The sequence below is a fragment of the Paroedura picta genome, chromosome 5, assembly GCF_049243985.1.
Source record: "Paroedura picta isolate Pp20150507F chromosome 5, Ppicta_v3.0, whole genome shotgun sequence".
NCBI classification, from domain to species: domain Eukaryota; kingdom Metazoa; phylum Chordata; class Lepidosauria; order Squamata; family Gekkonidae; genus Paroedura; species Paroedura picta.
In genome coordinates, this window is record NC_135373.1 from 8,574,667 (window position 1) to 8,601,085 (window position 26,419).

Below are 26,419 nucleotides of genomic sequence, written 5' to 3' on the forward strand. Positions count from 1 at the left end.
AAGTGCCTGAATTTCACCCTGAAGTTCCCAGTGCCCTGGACTGACATCCTCTTCCCATGGAAATCTGTGAGAAGTTTGAGAGAATAGAGACAGGGCCTTCCATTGGGACACAGTTGCTTGAGAGTCTCTTGGGAGATTATGAGGAGTACTTGAGCTGGAGTCTGTCTCCATTTCTCACAACACCCCTTGGATCTGGACAATGTCCTTGATTTTCTTTTGTCATGGCAACTGGATGTCTTGGACCGATGTCTGTGTGGCTGGTGAGTTGACTGTGTTGGAGTCTGTATATTGCGGTAGGTCAGTAGCTCTAATTATTTTCCCCCTCATTCGGAGATGAGTTTGGGAAGGTTGTGCTGGTTGGCCTCCTTGAAGGCAGGCTCTTGCAATGTGGCTCTTGCAATGTGGCCTTGTTTCCCGCAAGCCGTGCATTTGGCATTGTGAATTTGCACGCGCATCTCTGATGATTTCCCCCTGCAGTTGGTGCAGGGATTCAATTCCTGCCATGGGCTAGAACGCACAGAAGAGGCGAGATTCATGCACTCCACCTCTTCTTCGATATCCTCAGAGCGGACTGGTTCCGGAGTGGGTTTTGGCTTGGTTGGCAGGCTCCTCCTAACCCAGTGGACCTCTTGTGTGATCCTGTCGGCCACTTCTGCTGCCAGGACCTCTTCCAATGCCACTTGGAGTGTGAGCTCTCTCCTGGCGAAGAGGCGTTGTTGTGCTTGCTCATCCCTTTTCTCAGCATTCCCTCTAAATCTGAGAAGTTAGAGCATTGGGTAGCATGCCACAGAGCAGTGACGCAAGCAGCTATGGACTCAACCTCATCCTGGTCCCTCTTGTAAAAGGTGGACCTTCGAGCGATATCATCCAGTTGTGGAGAGAACCTGCTTCTAGAGTGTGCTGATGATGACATTATGCCTTGCCATCTCTGTCTTGTTTGGGGCCATCAGATCCTGGGCGAGATCGAAGGTAGCTGCTCTGCAGACTCTGAGTCTTCTCATGCCTGCTTCCGTGATTCCATTTGCCACCAGGAAAGAGCCAAGGGGAGTGGCGTATGATGCCCATTTGGCGGGATCACATCAGAGTCCGGTAGCACCTTTAAGACCAACAAAGATTTATTCAAGGTGTGAGCTTTTGAGTGCAGGCACCTTTAAGACCAACACAGATTTATTCAAGGTGTGAGCTTTCGAGTGCAGGCACCTTTAAGACCCACACAGATTTATTCAAGGTGTGAGCTTTCGAGTGCAGGCACCTTTAAGACCAGCAAAGATTTATTCAAGGTGTGAGCTTTCGAGTGCAAGCAACTTTAAGACCAGCAAAGATTTATTCAAGGTGTGAGCTTTCGAGTGCAGGCACCTTTAAGACCAGCAATGTTTTATTCAAGGTGTGAGCTTACGAGTGCAAGCACCTTTAAGACCAGCCAAGATTTATTCAAGGTGTGAGCTTTCGAGTGCAAGCACCTTTAAGACCAGCAAAGATTTATTCAAGGTGTGAGCTTTCGAGTGCAGGCACCTTTAAGACCAACAAAGATTTATTCAACGTGTGAGCTTTTGAGTGCAGGCACTCTTCAGACTATGAACTGCCATCATGACAGTGGGAATATAAATAATAATAATAAATCTGTTAAATTAGTTAACTGTGTCACATCCAAATGCATCTATTTGATAATTCTTTGCTAAAACAGCCAATCAGTCCCCTCAAATTCAGTTGTAGTTCACATAGGTGGGGTCAGCAGCAAATGGTAAGGTGGGAGCCATTGATCATTAACATAATTTTATTTTTCCTATGTTTTCCCATTTGAATCTGTCCGTTTGATGGGGAATTCAGGATTGAGCTCCTCAATGTTACCCCTAGTGGCCATGATTTCAACTTACACTGCGTCCCTTCATGCAAGCCCAGTGATGTAGGACAGGGGTAGTCAACCTGTGGTCCTCCAGATGTCCATGGACTACAATTCCCATGAGCCCCTGCCAGCATTTGCTGGCAGGGGCTCATGGGAATTGTAGTCCATGGACATCTGGAGGACCACAGGTTGACTACCCCTGATGTAGGACAGGCCCTCCTTGGAAGGTAGGGAACAGAAGCTATTTCAGTAGCTGGCCAGGGCTGCTTATCTAGTATAACAATCTCGCCCACATCACAGTATTAAATCCGTGGGTTCAGTAAAGATACGGACACTTCAGCTCCGAACCAACCAACACGTTACTGGAACCAGAAAACGCTGAGTGCAGTCAAGCCCAACTGAATTTATATACATGCCTGAGACGTCTGCCAAGACACGTGATTGGTTCTTAACGGAGGCCCATGATAGGTCCATAAATCTGTTTGCTGATAGGTTAGAAGCTAGGAGCTGGCGAAGCCCTAAAAAGTATTCATGATTCCACTCTTTGCCCCGGGCTCAAGGTTTCTGAATGTCCACAGACACAACAAGGGGATTTTCGAATCACCATTCTAAACTGGATGTTATTCATTATTGGCCCAATTTTGAGTGAAATGATACAGGGGTGGGGGTTTCTTGCAGGGAGGCTCCTTCCATTACGGAGTCATCTATGAAGCACTGCAGGAATTTCAAACAGTGCCCTTCCCCGTCACTCCTGTTTTTCTCTGTGAAATCTTCCCTTTTTTTTTAAAAAAAAAAGCTTTCTAAATGGTGCCACTGTAGTGCTAAACCGATATTTATGAATTTATTCCTAAAAGCTTATATACCGCCCTTCCTGACGGACGGGCCCTGAGCAGTTCACAAAACGCATGCAGTTAAAAGATCCTTGGTACCGTTTAATAGTTAAGATAATAAAACATCTAGAATCTCATTCCAACGTTCCGTTTGTACCGATGGTTCTATGGGACTGGCAAAAGAGTTAGGAAAGGAAAGGAAAGGAAAGGAAAGGAAAGGAAAGGAAAGGAAAGGAAAGGAAAGGAAAGGAAAGGAAAGGAAAGGAAAGGAAAGGAAAGGAAAGGAAAGGAAAGGAGGGGAGTCAGTCAGGGAATTTCAGCACCCATCAATAAAAGGTCTGGTAGAACAGCGCCTTTTTATAGGGCCTGTGGAATTGGATCAAGTCCCACAGGAACTAGATCTCAGTCAGAAGCATCCATAATAAATACCTGTCCTGTGCGGCTCAAAGGCTGCCAGGGAGGGGGAAACTCACCGCCTCCTTAGGCAGCCGATTCCACGGTTGAACTACTCTGTGAAATTTCTTCCTGATACCTAATGGTACCATTCTACATGTCGTTTAAAGCCATTACTGCAGGTCCTATCCTCTGCTGCCAACGGGAACTACTCTCTGCCCTCATATGAGAGCCAGTTCGGTGTAGCGCAGTGGTTCTCAACCTTCCTAATGCCGTCACCCTTTAATACAATTCCTTATATTGTGGTGACCCCCAACCATAAATTATGCAAGGGTTCTTTCACAGAAATTAAACCAAAACTGACCAATGGCATGAAGATCCATTGTTCATGACTGTATAGAAATTGTTCTTTTCCCAGGGTTTCTCAGTTCAGTTCTGCCTCTTGTCCCACCATGCCGATCTCGCTGTTTTCTGTTTTTCCAGACAGACGAACGCTCTATCTCGACCTACCCTGCAAGGCTGTTGTGTGGCACCTGCAGGAGGAGCGGCAACAGAGGCGGCGCCCCCCGGCCAAGCTGCTCACCCTACCGTGGCCCCTGTGAAAGGGTCGTTCAACCTCCGAATGGGTCCTGACCCCCGGGTTGAGAACCACTGGTGTCATGGCCAGGAGCACAGATTTCTAAACTGGCAAGCTGGGTTAAATTTTGTGCTCCCCCACATGCAGCCAGCTGGGTGACCTTGGGCTGGTCACAGCACTGAGAAAGCTGTTCTGACCAAGCAGTGATATCAGGGCTCTCTCAGCCTCAATTCCCTCACAGGGTGCCTGTTGTGGGGAGAGGAAAGGGAAGGCGATTGGAAGCCGCTTTGAGACTCCAGGTAGAGAAAAGTGGCATATAAGAATCAACTCTTCTTCAGTAATCTCAAGGCTCTCTCAGCCTCACCTCCCTCACAGGATGTCTGTTGCGGGGAGAGGAAAGGGAAGGCGAATGTAAGCCGCTTTGAGACTCCTTTGGGTAGAGAAAAGTGGCATATAAGAACCAACTCTCTTCTTTTTCTTCTTCAGTAATATCAGGACTCTCTCAGCCTCACCTCCCTCACAGGGTGTCTGTTGTGGGGAGAGGAAAGGGAAGGTGAATGTAAACTGCTTTGAGACTCTTTCGGGTAGAGAATAGTGGCATATAAGAACCCACTCTTCTTCTATAGGTGAGAAACTTTCAGATACTTAAAGAGAGCAATCATGTTCCCTCTCAACTTCTTCCCGAATCCCTCAGCCTTTCCTCATTATGATTATTTATTAAATTGATATCCCGCCCTCCCAAAGTCAGTCCTCAGCCTCTGGATAATCTTCATTGCTCTGTGCCCTCTCAATTTTGTCCACATCTTTTTTGAAGTGAGGCCTCCAGGGCTGCACCCAGGACTCCAGGTGGGATCTGATCAGGTACAGACAGGGGAGGCACACCTGTGCAGGTTACAGGCCACAGTCCCCATCAGACTCCCCGGACCCTAGCAGTTTCCCTACCTCAGGGGCCACTGGAAACATTATCTTACCGTGGGTGATTTGTTAGAGATTGGTAAAGATGTGTGTGTGTGTGTGTGTGTGTGTGTGTGTTGGTACGATCCTTTCCAAAGAAACCCGAAAAGCCGACCTTCCCACGAAGCGGTCTTTTTTCCTCACACTATACTGCCTCGACCAGGTTTCTTCAGAACCTTTCTGAACCAGAACATTTGCATTCTCTCCGTGGAGAACTTTGAGGACTGCGTCCTGAGCCGGGTCACCCATCGGGAAGGGCGGAATATAAAGCCGGCAGATGAAAGCAGAGGGACTACGCCTTGGGATCCAGAGATTCAAAAGAAAGCAGGCAGATTCAATCGCAGGCCCGATTGGGGGAGAGGACTAAGCAGGGAGGGGGAAGACAGAGAAGGGAGACTGGCGCTGTGAGCCATGCATTCATCCCCGTCTCCCCAGGTTTGACCTTCCCGACTCCTTCAGGTAGAAAGAATGATATTGACGGGCAGCCATGTATGCCGGTGGGACGTGAAGGCCGTTCGCGAGCGAGACAAAGAGGAGGGGGAAGGGCTGGGGACGGCCATATGGATGGATCCGGGCGATGGATGGGAAGGGAACCCCAAGCCTGCCGCATCGGAATGGGAGAGGGCCGCTTGCATTGGGCCACGAGATGCATTTGCACGACCGCAGTCTTTTAAAAGCCCAAATGCATTGAGAAATCGGTGCCCAAAGACCCAGCAGTAAATATATGTGCAAGTTAAAGGTAAAGGTAAAAGTATCCCCTGTGGAAGCACCGGGTCCTGTCTGACCCTTGGGGTGACGCCCTCTAGCGTTTGCGTGGCAGACTCAATACGGGGTGGTTTGCCAGTGCCTTCCCCAGTCATTACCATTTACTCCCCAGCAAGCTGGGTACTCATTTTACTGACCTCGGAAGGATGGAAGGCTCAGTCAACCTTGAGCCGGCTGCTGGGATCGAACTCCCAGCCTCATGGGCAGAGCTTTCAGACAACATTTCTGCTGCCTTACCACTCTGCGCCACAAGAAGCTCTTATATGTGCAGGTTGTTGTTGTTGTTGTTGTTGTTAGGTGCGAAGTCGTGTCCAACCCATCGCGACCCCATGGACAATGATCCTCCAGGCCTTCCTGTCCTCTACCATTCCCCGGAGTCCATTTAAGCTCGCACCGACTGCTTCAGTGACTCCATCCAGCCACCACATTCTCTGTCGTCCCCTTCTTCTTTTGCCCTCGATCGCTCCCAGCATTAGGCTCTTCTCCAGGGAGTCCTTCCTTCTCATGAGGTGGCCAAAGTATTTCAGTTTCATCTTCAGGATCTGGCCTTCTAAAGAGCAGGTTATGGACAGGTAATGTGCAGGTAATGTGCAGGTTATGGACCTACAATTATTGGCTTAGGAAATTCCTGGCGTCCGCCCTCCTAAGCAGGCATTTTCCCTAGGGGAGGAATTGAACTCTGCAACCCAGGGGCCAGTCGTAATTTCGGGAGAACTGATGGTGGCTAGGGTTGCCAACCTCCAGGCGGTCCCTGGAGATCTCCCAGAATTGTTATGGAGGGGGGGTTTAGAAGGTTGAAAAATGTCATATCTTTGGGGGGAAATTGATTCTGTTGTATGGTTTTTATGTTCTAGAATGTTTTAATGGGGTTTTATGGGGTTTTCATTATGGACAAATTGTACCCCTCCGAGAGACGGTTCCAGGAGTGGCAGGTAATACATCTGAATGATAGATAGATGGATGGATGGATGGATGGATGGATGGAAGGAAGGAAGGAAGGAAGGAAGGAAGGAAGGAAGGAAGGAAGGAAGGAAGGAAGGAAGGAAGGAAGGAAGGATATTACAACTGGTCTGGACTACAGAGAAACTGGGTGCTTTTGAGGGTAGACTGCACAGAAGTGAACCCCACTGAGCTCCTTCCCCTCCCCAAATCCCCTCCCTGCTAGGCTCTACCCCCAAATCTCCAGGGAGCTGGTAATCCTGTTGGCAACTCCAGTCTTGGCTCCAAGGCAGGCTTACTTTGGAAGCCCCTACTCTCTTAGTAGCCCTGGGTGACTCACGCACATCTGAGCTGGAATTCCTAACAGTGGTTACGAACCTGCTGTAGCCGAAGGAGCTGGGCCTCCACATGGCCAGCTCATGAAATGGGTCTGTTACGGACAAGGACTCTGGCGCTATTTGCAGGGAACTGGATAAGGAGAGATAAGTGGTTCTTTTTACAAGCGCAAGAGTCCGATAAGTGGCCCGCAGACTCCAAAACTGCTCATGTTCGGCTCTTTGTTGGGTCAAAGCTGAGGGATGCCGGCAGAGGACGGAGGTCCCCCAGTGGGAAGATTAATGAGGCAGACAGGAAAAACCCAGATAGCTGGTGTGCGTTATTGGACGCCAACCCAAAGAGGAGTGTTTCTGTCCGGTGTGCGTGTTCTGTGAAAGAAACAGATACCTTGTAGAAACAATCAAGAAACGGGCAACTTGGTCCCGCTCTCTTTCGGTTCTCTGGGTCTGGGGGTTAGGCAGGGTTGCCAGCTCTATGTTGGGATATTCCTGGATATTTGGGGGTCTAACTTGAGGAGGGAGGGAAGGGAACTTCAGCAGGGGATAAGGCCATAGAAAGCTGTCAGAGTTGGAACATCTTTGTAGTCAGGAGAACTGATTCCGGCAGATCTCCAGGCCCCACCCAGAGGCTACAACAAAAAGACGATGACCCGCCAGCCAAAGGAGATCTCGGACAATAAGAAAGCTGAGAACGGGCTACAGGGTTTTCTTTTGAGGTAGGCTGTAGCCATGCTGAACCCCCACCCAAACTATTGAACCTCAGGTCCCCTGGAAACTTTGCAGAGTTGGATACTTGTAGAGTATGATTCAGAATGTTCTGTAAAAACGCTGAAACTTCAGACGTTGGATGTTACGTTTAGGTAAACAGAAGCCACTGAGGAAGAACTTTCTCCTTGAAACAAGCTTCATATTGGATCTGTCTGTGGCATTGGCATTTCTGCTGAAGAATAAAGAAGATTCTCTGTTTGTTCATCAGCTTTCTTCTCATCTGGGCCCACCCAGAGACTGGCAACTTACTTGGTGGTAGTAACCAATGGGATGGAATTAAGTCAACAGAAATTCCGTCTAAACATCTGGAAGAAGTTCCTGACAGTTAGAGCAGTTTCTCAGTGGAACAGGCTTCCTCGGGAGGTGGTAGGTTCTCCATCTTTGGAGATTTTTAAACAGAGGCTGGAGAGCCATCTGAAAGAGAGGCTGATTCTGTGAAGGCTCAAGGGGGTGGTAGGTCACAGTGGATGAGTGATAGGGTTGTGAGTTTCCTGCAGGGGGTTGGACTAGATGATCCAGGAGGTCCCTTCCAACTCTATGATTCTAATTGCAGTTGTGGTCACCCTCCCCAAATCACAAACTGTCTAGGTTATACCTCTCCCCCAAATCTCCAGGAATTTCCCAGCCCGGAGTTGGCAACCCTAGCCATAATGAAGGGTGTAACGAAGGGAGCTGGGATAGCACATTGTTCCTCTACTGCTATTTCCTAGTCCCAGGTTGTCCCTTTGCAGACAGGGAGAATATGCTTATATACTGGATTTGGGTGAGATTTTAAATGCAAGGGAAAGGACACCAACAGAGGATAGGGTCCTGAGCAGTATCCGTAACACCATTGCCAGACAAAGGGAGAGAGGCCGTTTCTCAGTGGTAGGATATCAGCTTGGCATGTAGAAGGCCCCAGGTTCGATCCCCAGCATGTCTGATGAGAAAGACCTCTCCCTTGTGACCCTGGAGAATATTTGCCAGTTTGAGTCAGCACTGACCTTGAGGGGCCAGGGATCGGATCCAGTGCAAGGCGGCTTCATGGGCGTCCATGGGTGAAGACATGGCTTCAGTCATTTACCAGGTCTGTGTGGGGTTGGAGATCCCCCCCCCTGTTACAACTGATCTCCAGCTCTGCATGGGGCTTAAGAGGCAGCATAGAGCCAACGGGGAGTCATGGTTAAGAGCAGTGGCCTCTAATCTGGAGAACTGGGTCGGATCCCCCCAAGGGGGTGAACGGGCAAGTCCCCAGTTCTCTCAGAACTCTCTCAGCTCCACCTTCCTCTCAGGGTGCCTTTTGTTGGGAGGGGAAGGGAATGTGAAAGGGAAGCCGCTTCGAGACTCCTTTGAGAGCCAGCGTGATGTCATGGTTAAGAGCGGTGGCCTCTAATCTGAAGAACTGGGTTTGATTCCCCACTCCTCCCCCCACATGCAGGAGGGCCAGTCCCAGTCCCAGTTCTCTTAGAGTTCCCTCAGCCCAGTCTACCTCACAGGGTGTCTGTTGTGGAGAGAGGAAGGAAAGGCGATCGTAAGCTGCTTTGAGTAGTAAAAAGTTCAGAGAGCAACAAAAACAGCTGTTTTTCTCCAGGTAATAAAGTTCTATTCCTTTGGAGAAAAAGACCGCTTTGGGGGCTGTGTATCATGGTCTGCTGCTGAAGTTCCTTCCCTCCCCAATTCTCACCTTCCTCCGGTCTGCCTCTAAACTCTTCATGTATTTCTGTACTCAGAGCTGGCAACCTTGGCTCTGCGTTTGGTTCTTAAGACCTTTGCTGGAGACCCTGTTGTTATTTGTATTTATTATTAATTCCAAACATTCATTAGCTGCCTTTCTACCTTGTAAATATTATAATAATAAAATACATTAAAATCAATAATTCAGAACTGCTGGTCAGCAGAAGAACAAGTCCAACGCTGTCCTGAAAAGAAAAAAAAAACAGCTTTCAGTTGCCTTTTAAATATTGAGAGTGAGAAGAAGAGGAAGAAGAAGAGTTGGTTCTTATATGCCGCTTTTCCCTACCCGAAGGAGGCTCAAAGCGGCTTACAGTCGCCTTCCCTTTCCTCTCCCCACAACAGACACCCTGTGAGGGAGGTGAGGCTGAGAGAGCCCTGATATCACTGCTCAGTCAGAACAGCTTTATCAGTGCCATGGTGAGCCCAAGGTCACCCAGCTGGTTGCATGTGGGGCAGCGCAGAATCGAACCCGGCATGCCAGATTAGAAGTCCACACTCCTAACCACGACACCAACCACTACACCAAGTGAGGAGGCTAAGCACACTGGAGAGGTTTTTCCATAATCGTTGGGCTGCCACCAAAAAGATCCTGTCTCATGTACCCACCAGACAAGTTTATTTGGTGGATGGGCAGTCAAGAATAAGATTGCCAGCTCTGATTGGGAAAGTACTAGGAGATTTTGGGGAGTGGCGGGTAGGCTAGGGAAGGTGGGATTTGGAGCAGGGACGGACCTCTGTAAGGTTTAATGCAATAGTGTCTGCCTTCCACAGCAGCAGTTTTCTCTGGAGGAACTGATTTTGGTTGTCTGGAAATCCTTTGTGTTAGCACAAGGCTCTCATTTCTGTTATCTGCTGATGATGCCTTTATAGCTAACAGAGACCGTTTACGCACTGGAGGTTTCATGCTGTGCTGCAGGCTGGGGTTTTAGTCGGGGTAGATTGCCTCACCTCTTCCTGCACCCACACGAGGGAGCATTTGGCCCAGTGCACCGCATCTGCCCCCGATTTGTGCCCCTGCACGAGACCTGGGGCAGTGAAGTGCCCCGTGCATAAATGGTCAGAGAACTTTTGCTCTGGTTGCTAGGAAGCTATGAGCCAAGCAAGCAAGACTTTTGTAACCAAATACATAGCAGGCATAGTGCCTTAATTAAACTATGGGTGTCTTGGTGGCTTCAGTTGCACAGTTTTATTGCAAGTTTTTTTCCCCCTCTGGTGTCTTGATTTTTTAATATTATATACTAGGGGCAAAGCCCGTTATATTCAGGAATACAATGGGTGCTAGAGCTTGGCGATGGGAAGAGGAAGGGGAGGGGTTGTCCAGTCTGTAAGGCATGGGGTTGAATGTTTGTGTTGTGGTGGTGTGGTGGCAAATGAGGGCATGGAAGTGAAAAGATGGGTGTCAAGAATGTCCTGCATAGTGCAGGGGGTTGGACTAGATGACCCATGAGGTCCCTTCCAACTCTATGATTCTGTGATTCTGTGATTCTAATAAAGCGTGATTTGGAAAGTTTGTTCAGTGTGGGGAGGACTGACCTTTGGGAATTGTGGCATAGTGGTTACAGATGAGCTTTCCAGAGCCATGTCTTCAGATATGTGAAGGGAAAATCAGACTGGAGACTCTTCTTAGGGGGAGATTGCACGACAAACAATTCCTCCCAGTTCTGCATTCAACTTCATTTCCCTTCTTGTGTGAATTAGGCCACAGACACCAAAGTGTCCCCCTGCCCTAATCCATATGGTACACAGGTATCTGCCCTGCTCCTTCTGTCTCCATTTTTTTTTTTACTGTTGATGAAATGTTATGTGCCCACATGTTTCTTTCACAGTTTCCCCTTCGAAGAAAAAGAGCTGGATTTTTGTACCCTGTTGTTTACCACCCAAAGGAGTCTCAAAGCAGTTTGCCAACATATTTTGTATTTATTTCATACCATATCCAATACATTCCACTCATGTGAGAGAGAGAGAGAGAGAGAGAGAGAGGGAGGGAGGGAGGGAGGGAGGGAGGGAGGGAGATTAAAGACACCACATGTAGCTTAAGGAGCTCTCCAGGTGCCACCTGGAGGTTGTCAACTGTACTCAAGAGGGCCTCTCCCTGTGATCCTTCTCCCTCCTGGGCAAGCATGTATGGCAGGAAGACCATCCTTCAGCCACAGAGGCCTTTTCATGGGATGCCCACTAACCTTCAGGCCTTTTGGCAACATTGCCCCTCTGTTGTAATACTGGGGGTGGGGGATGTTACCAAACAAAATTGATTTGCAGTCCAGTCCCGACAGACCACCAGAAGGACCTCTTTACACCATTGTTTCTCAACTTTTTTCTCTATTGAGAAACCCCTGAAACATTCTTCCGGCTTTGAGAAACCCCAGAAGTGGTGCGATCCTGCAGAATATGGTTGGGAAGCAGAGCTGTGGGTACGCCCACCTGGGGCCCCTCCCCTCCCGCCTCCTCCAGGCTGATCACTGGCCATTTTGGGGAGGAGGGGTAGGGCTGACTGGACCATATAGGGTCCTATCACCCAAGAAATCTTTAACACATTTTAAAAATATATTTAAAAAATAATGAACTTCCACCCAGTCCGGAAACCCTTCCAGGGCCGCCAGGAAACCCCAGGGTTTCACGATCCTCTGGTTGAGGATGCCTGCTTTAGCCCTTAAAGAAATGAAATCAGCACAGGAGGTGTTGAATTGCCCCTTCAATTACAAACAGCACAGGTGAATCTTCATTTCTCCAAGCAGACCAGGAGCTCCAGTATTCCGAAGGCTTGGCTGATGTCATCAAGTTGTCCTCAGGCTTTGACAATGGTTGTGGTGTGCTCGGGGGGGGGGCATTGAGAGGAAGGAGCGCCTCTGGCTTTCTCCCGCAGCTGTCGAGCTGTCCGAGAGCCACAATGTCAGCGCTCGTCTATTGACAGTCCCCGCTCGTCGCTGGAGCGAGGACATGAAGTAAACATGGTGTCACATCGGAGCGAGGGCCGCCAATTAGATACCTGTCCGTCGTGAACTGTCATCGAGAAAGGCCATCTGGCTTGTAGGGGGGACAGGGCAGGGGCAGGGGCAGAGCGGAGGGCGCCTGGCGAAGACACCGACGGGCCAGGCGCAGCACGGCTGCACCCTCTTGGGTGCCAGCGGGAGAGGGTGAGGAAGAGCTCCCGGCTTGCGGGGCTCGGCAGAGGAAACCTGGCCAATCTCGTGCAGGCTGCGATTGATCTCTGCCCGCGTCTCTCTCCCCCCTCGTCACCTCCTCTCTGGTCCTGCATGCAAAGCAACAGTCTGCCTCCCCGGCTCATGTCCGGCTCCATCCGTCAGCCAGACAGAATCTTAATCAAGCGCTTCACCGAGAAGAACTGGGCAGGCTCCGTCACATTCTCCCTCCTACACAAAAACACACACACACACAAACTCATGGCTGAGCAGATTTGAGGATCCACAAGGTCAACCTGGCCCTATTGGAGTGGGGTCTTCCCACCCCACCCTACACGTATAGAAGACACATCCTTTTGTTCTGAATCTGGGGTGTGTGTTTGCGTGTTGTGAATTTTACACCTTCCAGATTTATAAGTCACAAATATGCTTCACGCTAAGCAGTCTGCCATTCTGGATCTACAACCAGCAGTTACAATGGAGCAGAAATTTCTCTTTGAAAACTGCTTGGGCGGTTTGGTTGCTCCCAGTTTTCATTGGGGCGCTTTCCCGTTTTGGCTGCTGTGTCCCGCTTCTTCCAGGCCGGGTCATGGAAGCCGTCATCACCCTGCCTGGTATCCCTGAATGGACGCCGTGACGTCATGGTATTATTCAGTTAATCGGATTTGGCTGGGCGATGATGTCATGGACAGGAAGTGGGGGCCGTTTAAAGGAACAAATGAATATTTTCACAAAGAGGGAGCCAGGAAACAATCACCCAAAAGGGGAGGTGTGTTCCCACCTTGTTTTGTTTCCATCGTATGGAGGACTACAATCCCCACTGAATAGACTCATAGACTCATCGAATCATAGAGTTGGAAGGGACCTCACAATAGTTTGAAATGGTAATTATGATTATTTCTTTATTACGGTCATTGACCAGCATCTAAGTATCTATAGACATACATTATTACAGCGAATGTCCCAACAGGACATTCGGCATCAGGGAGTTGACAAAGGCACAAAACATGAATACAGCATTTTGACAGTCAGGTCATTCAGCATCAACAATAGCCAAAGATTTCCGCACTCTGCTGGCAGTATAGCAAAACTTTGCCACCGTGTAAGAAACAGAATTATCTTTATCTGCAAGCAAGATGTTAATTAGATGATCATCTGTAAGTCCAGGAAACCTTGATAGCAAGGGCAAGATTAAACGGCTTCTGGCAACCTGTTTGAAATTGTAGGAGTCAATTTGAGCAGAAAACGAAAGATGGGAATCATTCAAACGCTATTTCAGAATTCCCGACACCTCCCCCCCAAATGGGGAACTTTCACACATTATAATAAACATGATGGGTATTTTTAAATATAAAGTTTTAATTCAAGCGTCAGACAAAACCTGTATGTTTCCGATTGCTAACGGCTGTATCCTACACCTTAGTTTCCCCTTCAGTTTCTAAATCTGAGGGTCAAAACTATACAAAACATCTCTTCTTATTCTTACAAAGAGTTATTTTTTAATTATTAAATGCAGCCACAAGAAATCCTGCTTTTATGGAGATTCCCAGGGGAAGGGGAGGTGGAGTATAAGGGCTTTCAGCTCTGGGTTGCAACATACATGGAGATTCTGGGGGCGGAGCTTGGGAAGGGGAGGGACTTAAGCAGGTGTAATGCCATTCCAAAATGAGCTGTGGGGAGAGGAAACGGAAGGCGAATGTAAGCTGCTTTGAGCCTCCTTCTAGTAGAGAAAAGCTGCATATAAGAACCAACTCTTCTTCCTAGTATCAGGGCTCTCTCAGCCTCACCTCCCTCACAGGGTATTTGTTGTGGGGAGAGGAAAGGGAAGGTGAATGTAAATTGCTACGAGACTCCTTCGGGTAGAGAAAAGCGGCATATAAGAACCAACTCTTCTTCTTCAGTAATATCAGGGCTCTCTCAGACACACCCGCCTCACAGGGGGTCTGTTGTGGAGAGAGGAAAGGGAAGGCAAATGTAAGCTCCTTTGAGACTCCTTCGGATAGAGAAAAGTGGCATATAAGAACCAACTCTTCTTCTTCTTCAGTAATCTCAGGGCTCTCTCAGCCTCACCCACCCCACAGGGTGTCTGTTGTGGGGAGAGGAATGGGAAGGTGACTGTAAGCCGCTCTGAGCCTCCTTCGGGTAGGAAAAAGCGGCATATAAGAACCAATTCTTCTTCTTCTTCTTCTTCTTCTTCTTCTTCTTCTTCTTCTTCTTCTTCTTCTTCTTCGCATCCCTTTTCTCCAGGATAATTGATCTGGAGTGAGCTGTAACCCTGTGGGATCCCCAGGTCCCACCTAGAGGCTGGCATGACACAGACCCGTTCTCCAGCGTATTCACCTCCCTGCCAGCCCCACAGCAGCCGCCCTGCTAATCCACCCGCCGTGATATTTGAGCTGAAAAGTCGGCTGTCACCATATAAAAACGAGGTACTCGCTAGTCCATAATAACTGGCAAATTAGGAGGAACGCCCTTTGGAACATTCACAAGCCCTGCTGGGCCAAGAAGATTTGCCTCGAAGTGCAATCGGGGCCAATCTTGCGCTCCTGCGGCGGAGAGAAGGGGGCTCAATCTGTCTCCATCTGAGCCCCTCCAGCCTCTTCCCTGGCTCGATTCACATCAGCGGCCGGCTCTGTGGCCGGTGGCGCAGCCAGACATGGAACGAATTCGCCGGAGGCTTCTCTGCTCCATAAACATGAATCCACCATAAAGACGGTGCCCCCTGGAATCCCAGCATATATCTGCTGACTCAGCTCTGACCGGCGGGTCACTTCCTGGAACTGGAGGCTGTCAGTCATGCAACCAGGGCCCTGGCTAAGGGGGAGCGAGGGAGGGGATGTTTGTCCTGCAGCAGTGCCTGTCATTCACCCACCCCCTTAGGACTAATATGCCTTTTGGGGGATGGTTTTGAGATGGAAGATGGCAAGTGGAGAAACCTCATTGCTACTGGAGTTGGGGGGAGGTGAGTGTTGCTACTGGCAAACGGTTTCATTTCATTTCATTTCACACTCTTCTTCTTTCTTCTTTCTTCTTTTTCTTCTTCCTTTCTTCCTCCTTCTTTTTCTTCTTCTTCTTTCTTCTTTTTCTTCTTTCTTCTTTCTTCTTTCTTCTTTCTTCTTTCTTCTTTCTCGAGAGGCGGTTTTGTGGCATGCTGGCTGTTGGTGGCGAAGAGCAGGCAGAACGCCATGGCCTCGGTGCCTTGCTTTGAGCTTCTTTCCCCACAGAGTGATAAAATTACATTCATTTGGGAGGGCTGCTCTTGTGCTGGGCTCAGCTCCATCCTCGGGTCATTCCTCTTCCCAGGAATTTATTCCATGGCTCACATCCCCCATCCTTTACAGAGCAATGGGGCAGGGCTAGCGTGCCGTTGTGGCTAAGGAGCAGCAGATTCTATTCTGGAAGGCTGGGTTAGATTCCCTGCTCCTCCACATGTGGCCGGTTGGGCAACCTTGGGCGAGGCACATTTCTCTTAGGGCTGTTCTTGCAGAGCAGCTCTCACAGAGCTCTCTCAGCCCCTGCTACCTGTTGTGGGGAGAGGAAGGGAAAGACAACGGTAAGCCATTCTGGGACTCCTTTGGGTCGTGAAAAGCGGGGTATAACAAAATGAGCTCTTCATCTTCTCCTCCTTCTCCTTCCTTTGGAGGGAAAATCCAGATGGATGTCTACCCTGGACAAGCACACCCCTCTTAGCCAGGCACACGTACATGGTCAAGAGATCTGAATAGAGGGACATTAGAACCCTAGATTTGGAAAGGGCCAACTCCCTGCTCAGTGCAGTATCAGCTTAAAGCATCCAGGATAAGGATCTGTCCAGCTGCTGCTTGAAGACTGCCAGAGAGGGGGAGCTCCCCACCTCCTGATGCAGCCCATCCCACTGCTGAACTAGACTCATAGAATCCTAGAGCGGAAAGGGGCCATCCAGGCCATCTAGTCCCGCCCCCTGTTCAATGTAGAATCAGCCTCAAGCATCCAGGTTAAGGATCTGTCCAGCTGCTGCTTGAAGACCCCCAGCGAGGGGGAGCTCCCCATCTATTAGGCAGCCAAGGGGGAAGGGTAGGCCTTGAATTAAGGGAGGAGGCCAAATCATGCTCCCCTAAAATCAAATCTAAAGTAGAGTATCAAAAGTGGGGGGGAGGGCAATTGTGCCAGCAGGACTTGTGTTCTTGTGTGTTGAGCCAGCTTGGTGTAGTGGTTCGATTCTGCACTCCCCCACATGCAGCCAGCTGGGTGACCTTGGGCTCTCCATGGCACTGATAAAACTGTCCTGACTGGGCAGTGATATCAGCACTCTCTCAGCCTCACCCACCTCACAGGGTGTCTGTTGTGGGGAGAGGAAAGGGAAGGCGACTGTAAGCCGCTTTGAGACTCCTTCAGGTAGAGAAAAGCAGTATATAAGAACCAATTCTCTTCTTCTTCAGTAATCTCAAGGCTCTCTCAGCCTCGCCTACCTTACAGGGTGTCTGTTGTGGAGAGAGGAAAGGGAAGGCGACTGTAAGCCACTCTGAGACTCCTTCGGGTAGAGAAAAATGGCATATAAGTACCAACTCGTTAACAACAACAATAATAATTTATTGTTATAGCCAGCCCTTCCCCAGTCCGCTTAGGGTTGGCTAACATCAGAAATTAAAACCATTTATCTGCAATCACATCCATTTCTCTAAACTTTTGGGTGAATCATGGACCACTTCGGGGGCAGTCTCCTCCCTGCTTATGTCCCCCACTGCTTGGGAGGGGGGGGGGACGTCTTGAGACTGTTGAACTTTTCTTGGAGCACGGAGCATCCTCATGCCATTCTCCGGCCTGCTGCCCAAGCAATCATGCAATGGACTTCAGTGTGCTTCATTGCTGCTCAGTGAGCCCTACCTTGAAGGGAAAAGGCCACATTCGAGAGTCATTAATCGGCTTAAAGAAGAGGTAAATGAGTCAAAAAGAGTTGCAGCCTGATGGGGGGGGGGGAGAGAAATCAGAGTGCTGCTATAAAACTAGTCTTAGGCTGTTCTTTTTCATCCTGCGGGTGATTCGATACTTAAATGTTCCCCGCATTAGAACAAACAAACCTCCCTGCTCATAGAAAACTAACATTCTAAGGGGAGCCTTGCTTGTTTGTTTTTTTCCAGAGTATTTCTTTTTTCAATCTTGGGGAAGCGTTCAAACATACCACTCTTCACCTGCAGCCACATGAGGTGTTCTCTCTCCTTCTTCAGATCTGGATATCCCATTTTTGTCCCTGATGGGGACCCAAAGCAACAGTTTTTAACATTTGTTTATGTATTTTTGCTGCCCAGTCTCAGACGATTTACAGCAACCCCAAAGGATTTTGAAGGCAAGAGACGTCTGCCTTTGCCTGCCTCTGCTTTGCGACCCCGGACTTCCTTGCAGGTCTCCCATCCGTATACTAACAAGGGCCGACCCTGCTTAGCTTGTGAGATCTGATGAGATCAGGCTACCTGGGCAGGTGTATGTATATGTAAAACACCTGGGAAGCTACAGGCACAGACAGGTTTAAGAGGGGGATATGGAGCAGAGATCCCTCAGGTATACAGAAAGAACACTCTGAGGCTGTGATGCTGTCTTCTTGGTGCTTGAGGGGCCACAGTGGGAGGGCTTCTGGAGTTCTGGCCCCACTGGTGGACCTCCTGATGGCTCTTGGGTTTTGACGGCTGTTTGACACGTGTTATAATGGATGGGTCATTGGCCTAATCCAACATGGCTTCTGTTATGTTCTTATAGATGGAACATTCTTTCTAGGGCAGAGATGCTCTGTATTCTTTGGCACTTGTGGGGCAACAGTGGGAGGACCTTTGCCATTTTGGCAGTACTGGTGGACCTCCAGATGATGCCTGGGTTTTGGCTGCTGTGTGACACAAGAGTGTTGGACCGGATGGGCCATTGGCCTGGTCCAGCATGACTTGCCTTATGTTCTTATGTCTGGGGCAGTGATGTAGGGAGGGCTTCTGGAGTTCTGGCCCCACTGGTGAACCTCCTGATGGCGTCTGAGTTTTGGTTGCTGGGTGACACAGAGCATTGGGCTGGATGGGCCATTGGCCTGATCCAACATGGCTTCTCTTATGGCCTAACGTTAAGCCATTCCTCTACCAGACCCTAACGGCGTCTTCCGTCTTTCACTGCACAGGGCTGCTGGTGCGAAGTGCGGATTTTAATCAGCCAGCAGACAACTATACAGTTTGCCAGGGGGACAACGCAACGCTAAGGTGAGTCACCGGCCTTTGATGGGGGACAGCGAAATTCTCATATGTGTGCAGGGATGGTTCTCCCTGCTGGATGCTTCTGGAAACCTTCCTTGATGATTTGCATGGCGGGGTTCCTCAGACTTTATTATTATTATTATTATTATTATTATTATTATTATTATTATTATTATTATTATTATTATTATTATTATTATTATATTTCCCACCACTCCCAAATGGCTCGTGGCGGCTTACAGTGTCTTAAAACCCCATTAAAACTCCCATTAAAAGACTTTAAAATGTCACAGCATGGCGGCACAATAATAAGATCCCCTTACTACCCCCCTTCCTAAAAAAAGGGTGGGTGGAAGAGATGGAGGTTGTGATTCTCTTTCTTCCTTTAAAAAAAATTGTTCCTCCCTCCCTCCCCCCCTCCCCAGCAAATGCTTGGCTGGCTGAATTCTGCCAAGCCCTCTGCTGGTAGGGAAATTCCTGGATATTTGGAGCCTGGGGAGGGTAGGGGAAGGAATTTCAGCGGGGTCCCATGCCACAGAGTCCCCCCTCCAAAGCAGCCATTTTCTCCAGGGAAACAGATCTCTGTCACCTGGAGATCAATTGTAATTCCTGGAAATCCCCAGGCCCCACCTGGAGGTTGGCAACCCTATTGTTTCCTGTGGCATTCTCTGGTGTAGTCTCTTGCCATATATGACCAACACAGAAGTTGTGTCCTCTGCTTGATCAGGGGTGGCCAAACTGTGCTCTCCAGATGTCCATACTAGTTGGCAGGAGCTCATGGGAACTGTAGTCTGTGGACATCTGGAGAGCCACAGTTTGGCCACCCCTGCCCTAGATCCTGATCCTCCTCCTCCTCTTCCCTGTGGATCCATTCCTCCTTCACCCAGCCTGGCTTTCCTGGCACGTTCTTCACTTTGACCATCTCCTCTTTTCTCTCTCCCACTAGCCCTGATTTTCTCCTTGCTGCTTTCCTTGCCCCTCTTCCTCGTCCCGCATCCTCTGTGTACCCCATCAAGGGGAACCCCAAGGGCTCTTGGTTTCATTTTGCCTGCCTAAAGAGAAATAACAAATTGTGGGACAGGTGTAGTGAGTCCCAGAGGCCACCCTACACGGCTCTCACGCAAGCTGCTCATGGCCCCAAGACACATGAGATCCCTCCGGCCTGCTGTCCCGGCACATCTTTCTTGCCCACAGTGCCCTCCAGTGGTGCACTGATCTTGTGCTTGAATTCTCTGCACCATCCAAGCGCTCTGGCTGGGGGCACCAAACAGGGCCTTTCTCTGACCCCGTCCTCCTGCTGTCCCTTCCCTTCCTCCTTGAACTCAGTGCGGTTCCACGCCACTGGCATGTGGTTCAGTCATTCAACCCCCCCCCTCCCACCGCTGCCATTAAAGTTTCATCGCGACATCCTGACTGTATTTAAATAAAAGATGGGCCCCTGGCAAAATGCGCTATTACCTTCTCATAACGTGTTAATAGCAACCAGAGAAGACTTACGGAATGGCTAATAACTCTGTCAAGCATGGCATTCATTCCAGGGCTTTGATTTTAATACTTTTTTTTTTGCATTTGCTTTAAAAAGCAGGCGTTTGCCAATATTGAAGGGAATATTGTTAGAAAAGGTCTCGGACCTCGCATGCAACCTGTGTCCCGTCATCTCATCCCCCACCTGATTAGAATTCTTAATCGCCTTCTAAATCAGCAGTTCAGATAGGGGAGAGAGGCCCGGCATAGATTGAGGCTACCAAAAGAGGGTTTTAATCCCCCCCCCTCCCCTATGCTTTCCCCTCCTAGAACAGCCCTTCCCCTCGGCTGTTTTAAATTCTGGAATGGAAGAGAGGAAAACTAAATACTAATTGATCCCAAAATGAGGGACCGGTGGATTTACGAGGTTCTCTTCCTCGGCGGTTCCTTTATCACGCTGCTTCCTGAATACTAGTTGAAAGAGGAGAGTTTCTAAAATTAATTCCATGCATTGTTTGCCACCGTCCTTCGCCATTTCTTTTTCATATGTGGCCCCTTCTGAGACTGCCTTTTTAATCCGTTTTAGTGGCCGGTTGCTAACGGATAGTTTTGTGTTATTTCAGACACAACTGTTTTAGCAGCTGGCGGCTAATGGATTTTGTTTACCTTTTCCTACAAAGCCATTTGTGTCCTGTTGACAGAGCGTGGTTGAGTTGTTCTCGAGCTGAGCTGCTTTCTCCCATTTTCACCTCTTATTTGCACTTCTGAATAACTGTAGTGTGCTGTTTAAAATGTCAACAGCACTCCCAGTAATACTGCACTTCCCCCCACCTGACCTTTTTTGCTGTGCAATCTTTCTCAAACTTCTTTTTTAAAAAACAGTCTAAATTGAGCACTATAGCGCTAGACTAATACAGCATCATTGAGACGCCTTGGCACCATTGAGACACATTAAGAAGTGCTATATTGGCGTAGCGCTATAACACTCAACTTAGAACATATTTTTAAAAGCCCAAGGAATATCGCAAAGCGGAAAAGGGCGAGGACAAAAGCACAGAGCTGTTTTAAATAGCCAGATCTGTTCAGAGGTGGCGCATTAATGGGACTAAATTTGCTGTATGAAACCTCTATCCCTGTATTGCTTCCCTTGAAACACTGCCCAAAAGCCAAGATCATAATACTGGTCCAGAATGCAGCTGCATGGGTCCTTATTGGGAGCCTGTTGAATTCTGTATTATTTATTTTTAAAAATCATCCTGACCTTTTTTTATACTTGTTTATCACATCATCTTGTAGGAAAAGAGCATAATTTAGTCTCTTAGTTTTCTGTTCCAATGCCAAACTACCTTTATCTATTCCACATAATATTTCTGGTAAGGCCTTGGAGGAGGAGCATGTCTCATGGCTTAAGCGCCACTCAGCGCTTAACACCCACTCAGGGTGGCTGTCCTGCCCGTGAGTACCTCCTCCTCCAATTGGCTTGCCTGTCTATCCAGCGGCCAGCCAATCGCCTTCCGTCCCCCACCCTTGACCACCCCCTCCTCCTTCCACATCCCTCTGAGGCTCGGAGGCTGCTGATCTCTGCTGCGTGAGAGCTGCCCCTACCAGTGGGTTCCCTAACAGCTGCCTGCAGCCTTTCCAGGTCCTGGGGGGCAGGGGAGGCCATGTACAGAGTCCTTCCTCCACCACCCCTCCAATCTAGCGTCCGTTGTATCCCTGAATGCAACGGGCTTGGCCCCTAGCAGGATAATAATCTGCAAATATTTTCAGTTGAATCTCTGCTTTATCTAAATTCATTGTTAAAAGGTAAAGGTATCCCCTGTGCAAGCACCGGGTCATGTCCTACCCTTGGGGTGACACCCTCTAGCGTTTTCATGGCAGACTCAATACGGGGTGGTTTGCCAGTGCCTTCCCCACTCATTACCATTTACCCCCCAGCAAGCTGGGTACTCATTTTACCGACCTCAGATGGATGGAAGGCTGAGTCAACCTTGAGCCGGCTGCTGGGATCGAACCCCCAGCCTCATGGGCAGAGCTTTCAGACTGCATGTCGCTGCCTTACCACCCTGCGCCACAAGAGGCTCTTAAATTCATTGTTAGATTGTTTTATATCCAACCATATCTATAATTTTTTTGGGGGGGGGGATCTCCAAAAATATCAACTTTGGCATTGTTTGACACACATATCATTGCTAGTATGGGGGATGCGCGCTTCAGCTCGGCTCGAATACCTCAGTGATTACCGAAGCCCGAGGCAGCTCGTAGGAGGCCAGCGCCATGGTGTGGAGAGGAGGGGTGGGGCAGCGGTGGTGGCGTGCTAGCCACCGGCCACACACAGGCTTACCTTCCCCACTCCCCCTCCACGTGATGCCAGCTGGGTGACCTTGGACCAGTCTCAGTTCTCTCAGAGCTTTCTCAGCCTCACCTATCTCTCAGGGTGTCTGTTGTGAGTAGAGGAAAGGAAGGCGATTCTAAGCTGCTTTGAAACTCCTGTGAGTAGCAAAAAGCAGGCTACAAACACCAGCTCCTCTTCTTCTTTAACCACTACACCATGGTAGTCCACAGAGGCCGGCAACGGTAAACCTCCTCTGTGAATCTCTTGCCTCGAAACCCCTCCAGGGCCATCAGAAACCTGCTGCGATCCGGCAGCCCTCGAGTCTGTGCCAGCGACTCTCTTGGCTCCGTCCGTCCGGCAGAGACCAAGGGGTCCGTTCAAAAGGGTCTGGACTCCCGACTGTTCCCTTAACATGCGTCAAAAAGCCAGCTGGGCTTCTGGAGGGGGAAGCCGGCCAGGCGTCCACCGGGAGCCCTCCATCCCTCCCACCACCACCACCACCCCGCCTCCTCTGCATCCGTCCCTCCCTGCACGCAAACGCACACACAAACACACACAGAGCTGGAGATTGTGAGTCAGCAGTGCCAAGCCGTGTGGCTGTCGTTCCCTGCTCCCTGCAGTGCGCCGGGCTCTCACCAGCCTGAGTCAGCAGAGAGTCTGACCTGCTTTCCAAGACCTATCCCTCCTCCCACACTCACTGCGGAATAGAAAGTGGGGAAGGGGAGGGAGGGCTCAAAGGCTCTGTGGGAACCCTGGGAGGGAGGCACCACGCCAGGCATCCTCGAGCTTGTCCTTTCCCCTGGAACGAGGACTGTATGTAGGGTTGCCACCTTCCAGGTGCGGCCTGGAGAGACAGGGATCAGTTCCCCTGGAGAAAACGGCAGCTTTGGCAGACGGACTCCATCTCTTTCGGCCCTGCTGACGTCCCTCGTAAAGCCCTCTCTGGACTGGGAACTATCTGGGTGTTTTGAGAATGGAGCCTGGGCTTGGGGACTGAACCACTGCAAGGTCTCCAAAGCAGCTTTCCTCCAGAAGAACAGAACTTTGTTGTCTGGACATCCGCTGGAATAGCAGATCTCCAGGTGCCAGCCGGAAGTCGGCAACTGTAGTCCCTCCTGACTGCAACAACACCTCCCCCCCCCCCATCTCCAGGTATTTCTAACCCAGAACTGGTAACCCGAGCCATCAAGGACCCGGCAAGGTTTCATGGCCAAGGGCAGAATTAGAACCTGGAGCTCACGGACGCTAAGCCGCGCCGACTCACCTCTGCTGGGCTTCTTGCTCCTTACCCTTTTAAACACTCAAACATGTCATGTTTGGAATGCGTTCCTGTGTCAGAATTTGAACCTGGGCCTAATCTTTGACATCTAGAGAGAAGCTGAAATGACGGGAGATTTCCAGACCCCACCTGGAGGCTGGCTAGGACTTGCAGGGGAGTTCACCAAGAAAGAATGTTGTTGTTAAGTGCGAAGTCGTGTCCGACCCATCGCGACCCCATGGACAATGATCCTCCAGGCCTTCCTGTCCTCTACCATTCCCTGGAGTCCATTTAAGTTTGCACCGACTGCTTCAGTGACTCCATCCAGCCACCTCATTCTCTGTTGTCCCCTTCTTCTTTTGCCCTCGATCGCTCCCAGCATTAGGCTCTTCTCCAGGGAGTCCTTCCTTCTCATGAGGTGGCCAAAGTATTTGAGTTTCATCTTCAGGATCTGGCCTTATAAAGAGCAGTCTCAAAGAGCAGAAAGAGTAGATTTGTTATTATATACCTTGTTTTTTACTACCTGAAGGAGTTCCAAAATGGCTTACAAATGCCTCTCTCTGCAACAGACACCCTTTGAGGTAGGTGGGGATGAGAGAGCTCTAAGAGATCTCCTGTTCTGCTCAAACAGCTCTCAGAGAACTTTGATGGTCACCCAGCCGGCTGCATGTGTCTGCTGCTCTTAACCGCTACATGAGGGCAGTAACCAGGAGGGCTAGCTATACTGTAGGATCAGATAAGGCTGGAAAGAGCTGACAAAGACAAAAAGGAAAAGGAAAAATAATCACACCTTTGCACCGGAGTAATACCTTCAGCCTCGAAGAGATGGGGGTGGTTCCGGTGGATGTGGTGGCCCTGTCTACGGCCCTGTGGGACGCGCCTCTAGCAGAGAGTTTCCTCTGCACCGCAGTGTCAAGAAGGAGGAATACCACTTTCCCCCAACAGTTTAGGGTTGCCAACCTCCAGGTGAGGCCTAGCAGTCTGGATCTCCAGGCACCCATTCCCCTGGAGACAATGGTGGCTTTGTACAACCGATTTAGTGGCCTCCCATCCTTGGTGACCTTCCTCCCCTTTCCAAATCAGTGCCTTCCCCGGGCTCGAGCCCCAGATATCTAGGATTGTCCCAGCTAAGAGTCGGCAACTCGAGGGTCAGTCCTGATTTCAAGGAGACAGAAAGAGCACCCAGAGGCATCCCCCCCCCCCGCTGTTCTCCACTTATCTTCAGAAGGCTTGTCCAATCTCCACCTGACAGCTGTCAGGGACCAAGAAACGGGATTACTTAGCGCCCACTCGCCTTCCAGGCGAGAGAAAAAAACGCTTTCTGATAATTAAATCTCCTGGCGGGAAGCCTGAGGGGTGTGGAGAGGCAGCCCGGAGGAAGGACGGCGGCCCCGGGCTCAGAGAAGTGGGCAGAATCGGGACAGGGAGGGCCGGTTGAGGGCCGGGATTGCGTTCAAAGGCAGCCGTGTAGCAATTAAATCGGCAGCCAGTTCAGGAGTCTGGTTCCCCACCACCGGCACTACCACCGACTCTCTCTCTCTCGTTATTTTCACAAATCTGCGGTTTGGACGGCATTCAAGTTTTTAGGGCTGGATAAAAGGAGCGGTAATAACATGGGCTTTTGGACTTCAAAGGGCTCGGGAAAGAGACAGCCAAAGGCCTCTGCAAGGAGAGCCCAGAAGTTATCTCTCTCCCTCTCTCTCTCTCTCTCTCCCGCTTTTGCTTTCAGTACATGCGGGCACACGATTATAATAAGCGGTATCCTCCTTTCCCAGAGACAGGAACGGGCCTGTTTTTTTTTACTGGCTGGAGTAAAATGCTGAAATCGGGCTGCTGATCATTACGTTTCCTCGAAGGTCTCGGGAGGTGGCCTCAATTGGACAACCTCCCTCAATGTCGTAGGGATGCCAACCCCCAGACTTGTGTATTTATTTAAAACATTTATTCCACTTCACCTGCAGAAAATGGCTGCTTTGGAAGTAGGGATGCTGGTCCCCAGCTGGGACTTGGGGATCCACTGGAATTATAGCTCCTCTCCCAACTAAAGAGATCATTTCCCCTGGAGGGAATGGCTGATTTGGAGGTGGACCCCAAAGCATGATTCTCCACTGAGGTCCCTCCCTGCCCCAAATTCTCCAGATCTTTCCAAAGCCAGAGCTGGCAACCCTATTTGGAAGGCAGACTGCAATTTCGTTATACCCTATTGAAATCCCTTCCCTCCTGAAACCATATTTTCCCAGACTCTGCCCTCCAATCTCCAGGTGTTTCTGAACCTGGAGTTGGCAACCCTAGGACAACCCTAGTACAAAGCACAAGAGACCCATGTCCTCTTCATGGCTATGTTAGATGGAACACATGAGCCATAGAGCCTGCTCAGTAAGGTTTTGTGCTGAGGAACTATGGTTCCCAGCTGCTGGATGAGGCATGGAGATCTGGAATTATGAGTGACCTCCAGAAAACAGAGTTCAGTTCCCCTGGATAAAATAGCAGCTCTGGAGGGTGGACAATGTAGGATTATACCCCAATGAGGTTCTTTCCCTTCACATACCCTGCCCTCCCCAGGCTTCATCCCCAAATCTCCAGGATTGTTTTCACTGGGAGTTGTCAACCCTAGAATATACCCTAAACAGCATTGCTAGTCGGCTAGTTTTCTACTGGCACAATGGCCCCCCTACCCCCTTGTTTCTGGCCAACTTCTGGTTTTCTTCCACATTTCCCCCCACTGGGGACCGAAAGGCTGCTTATTTCATTCTCCCCTTCCTCTATGTTGTCCAGAGTTGTCCACCCAGCACTGACATGAAGCAGGAAATTACAGAGAGCAGGGACCTACCTGACTGACATCATGCCAATTTAACCATAGAGGCTTAGGGGAATCCTAGACCATAAAGTTGCCATGATG

General features: G+C 49.7%; 1 protein-coding gene across 2 annotated transcripts in view; it reads left to right on the forward strand.

Moving 5' to 3' along the window:
* LOC143837004 (igLON family member 5-like) overlaps positions 1 to 26,419 on the forward strand; it is a 162,538-nt gene that overhangs the window by 94,597 nt on the left and 41,522 nt on the right. For both annotated transcript variants that reach the window (XM_077336393.1, XM_077336394.1), the window contains exon 2: positions 18,391 to 18,469. In XM_077336393.1, coding sequence (XP_077192508.1) covers positions 18,391 to 18,469 — 79 coding nt within the window. The remainder of the gene's footprint in view (positions 1 to 18,390; positions 18,470 to 26,419) is intronic.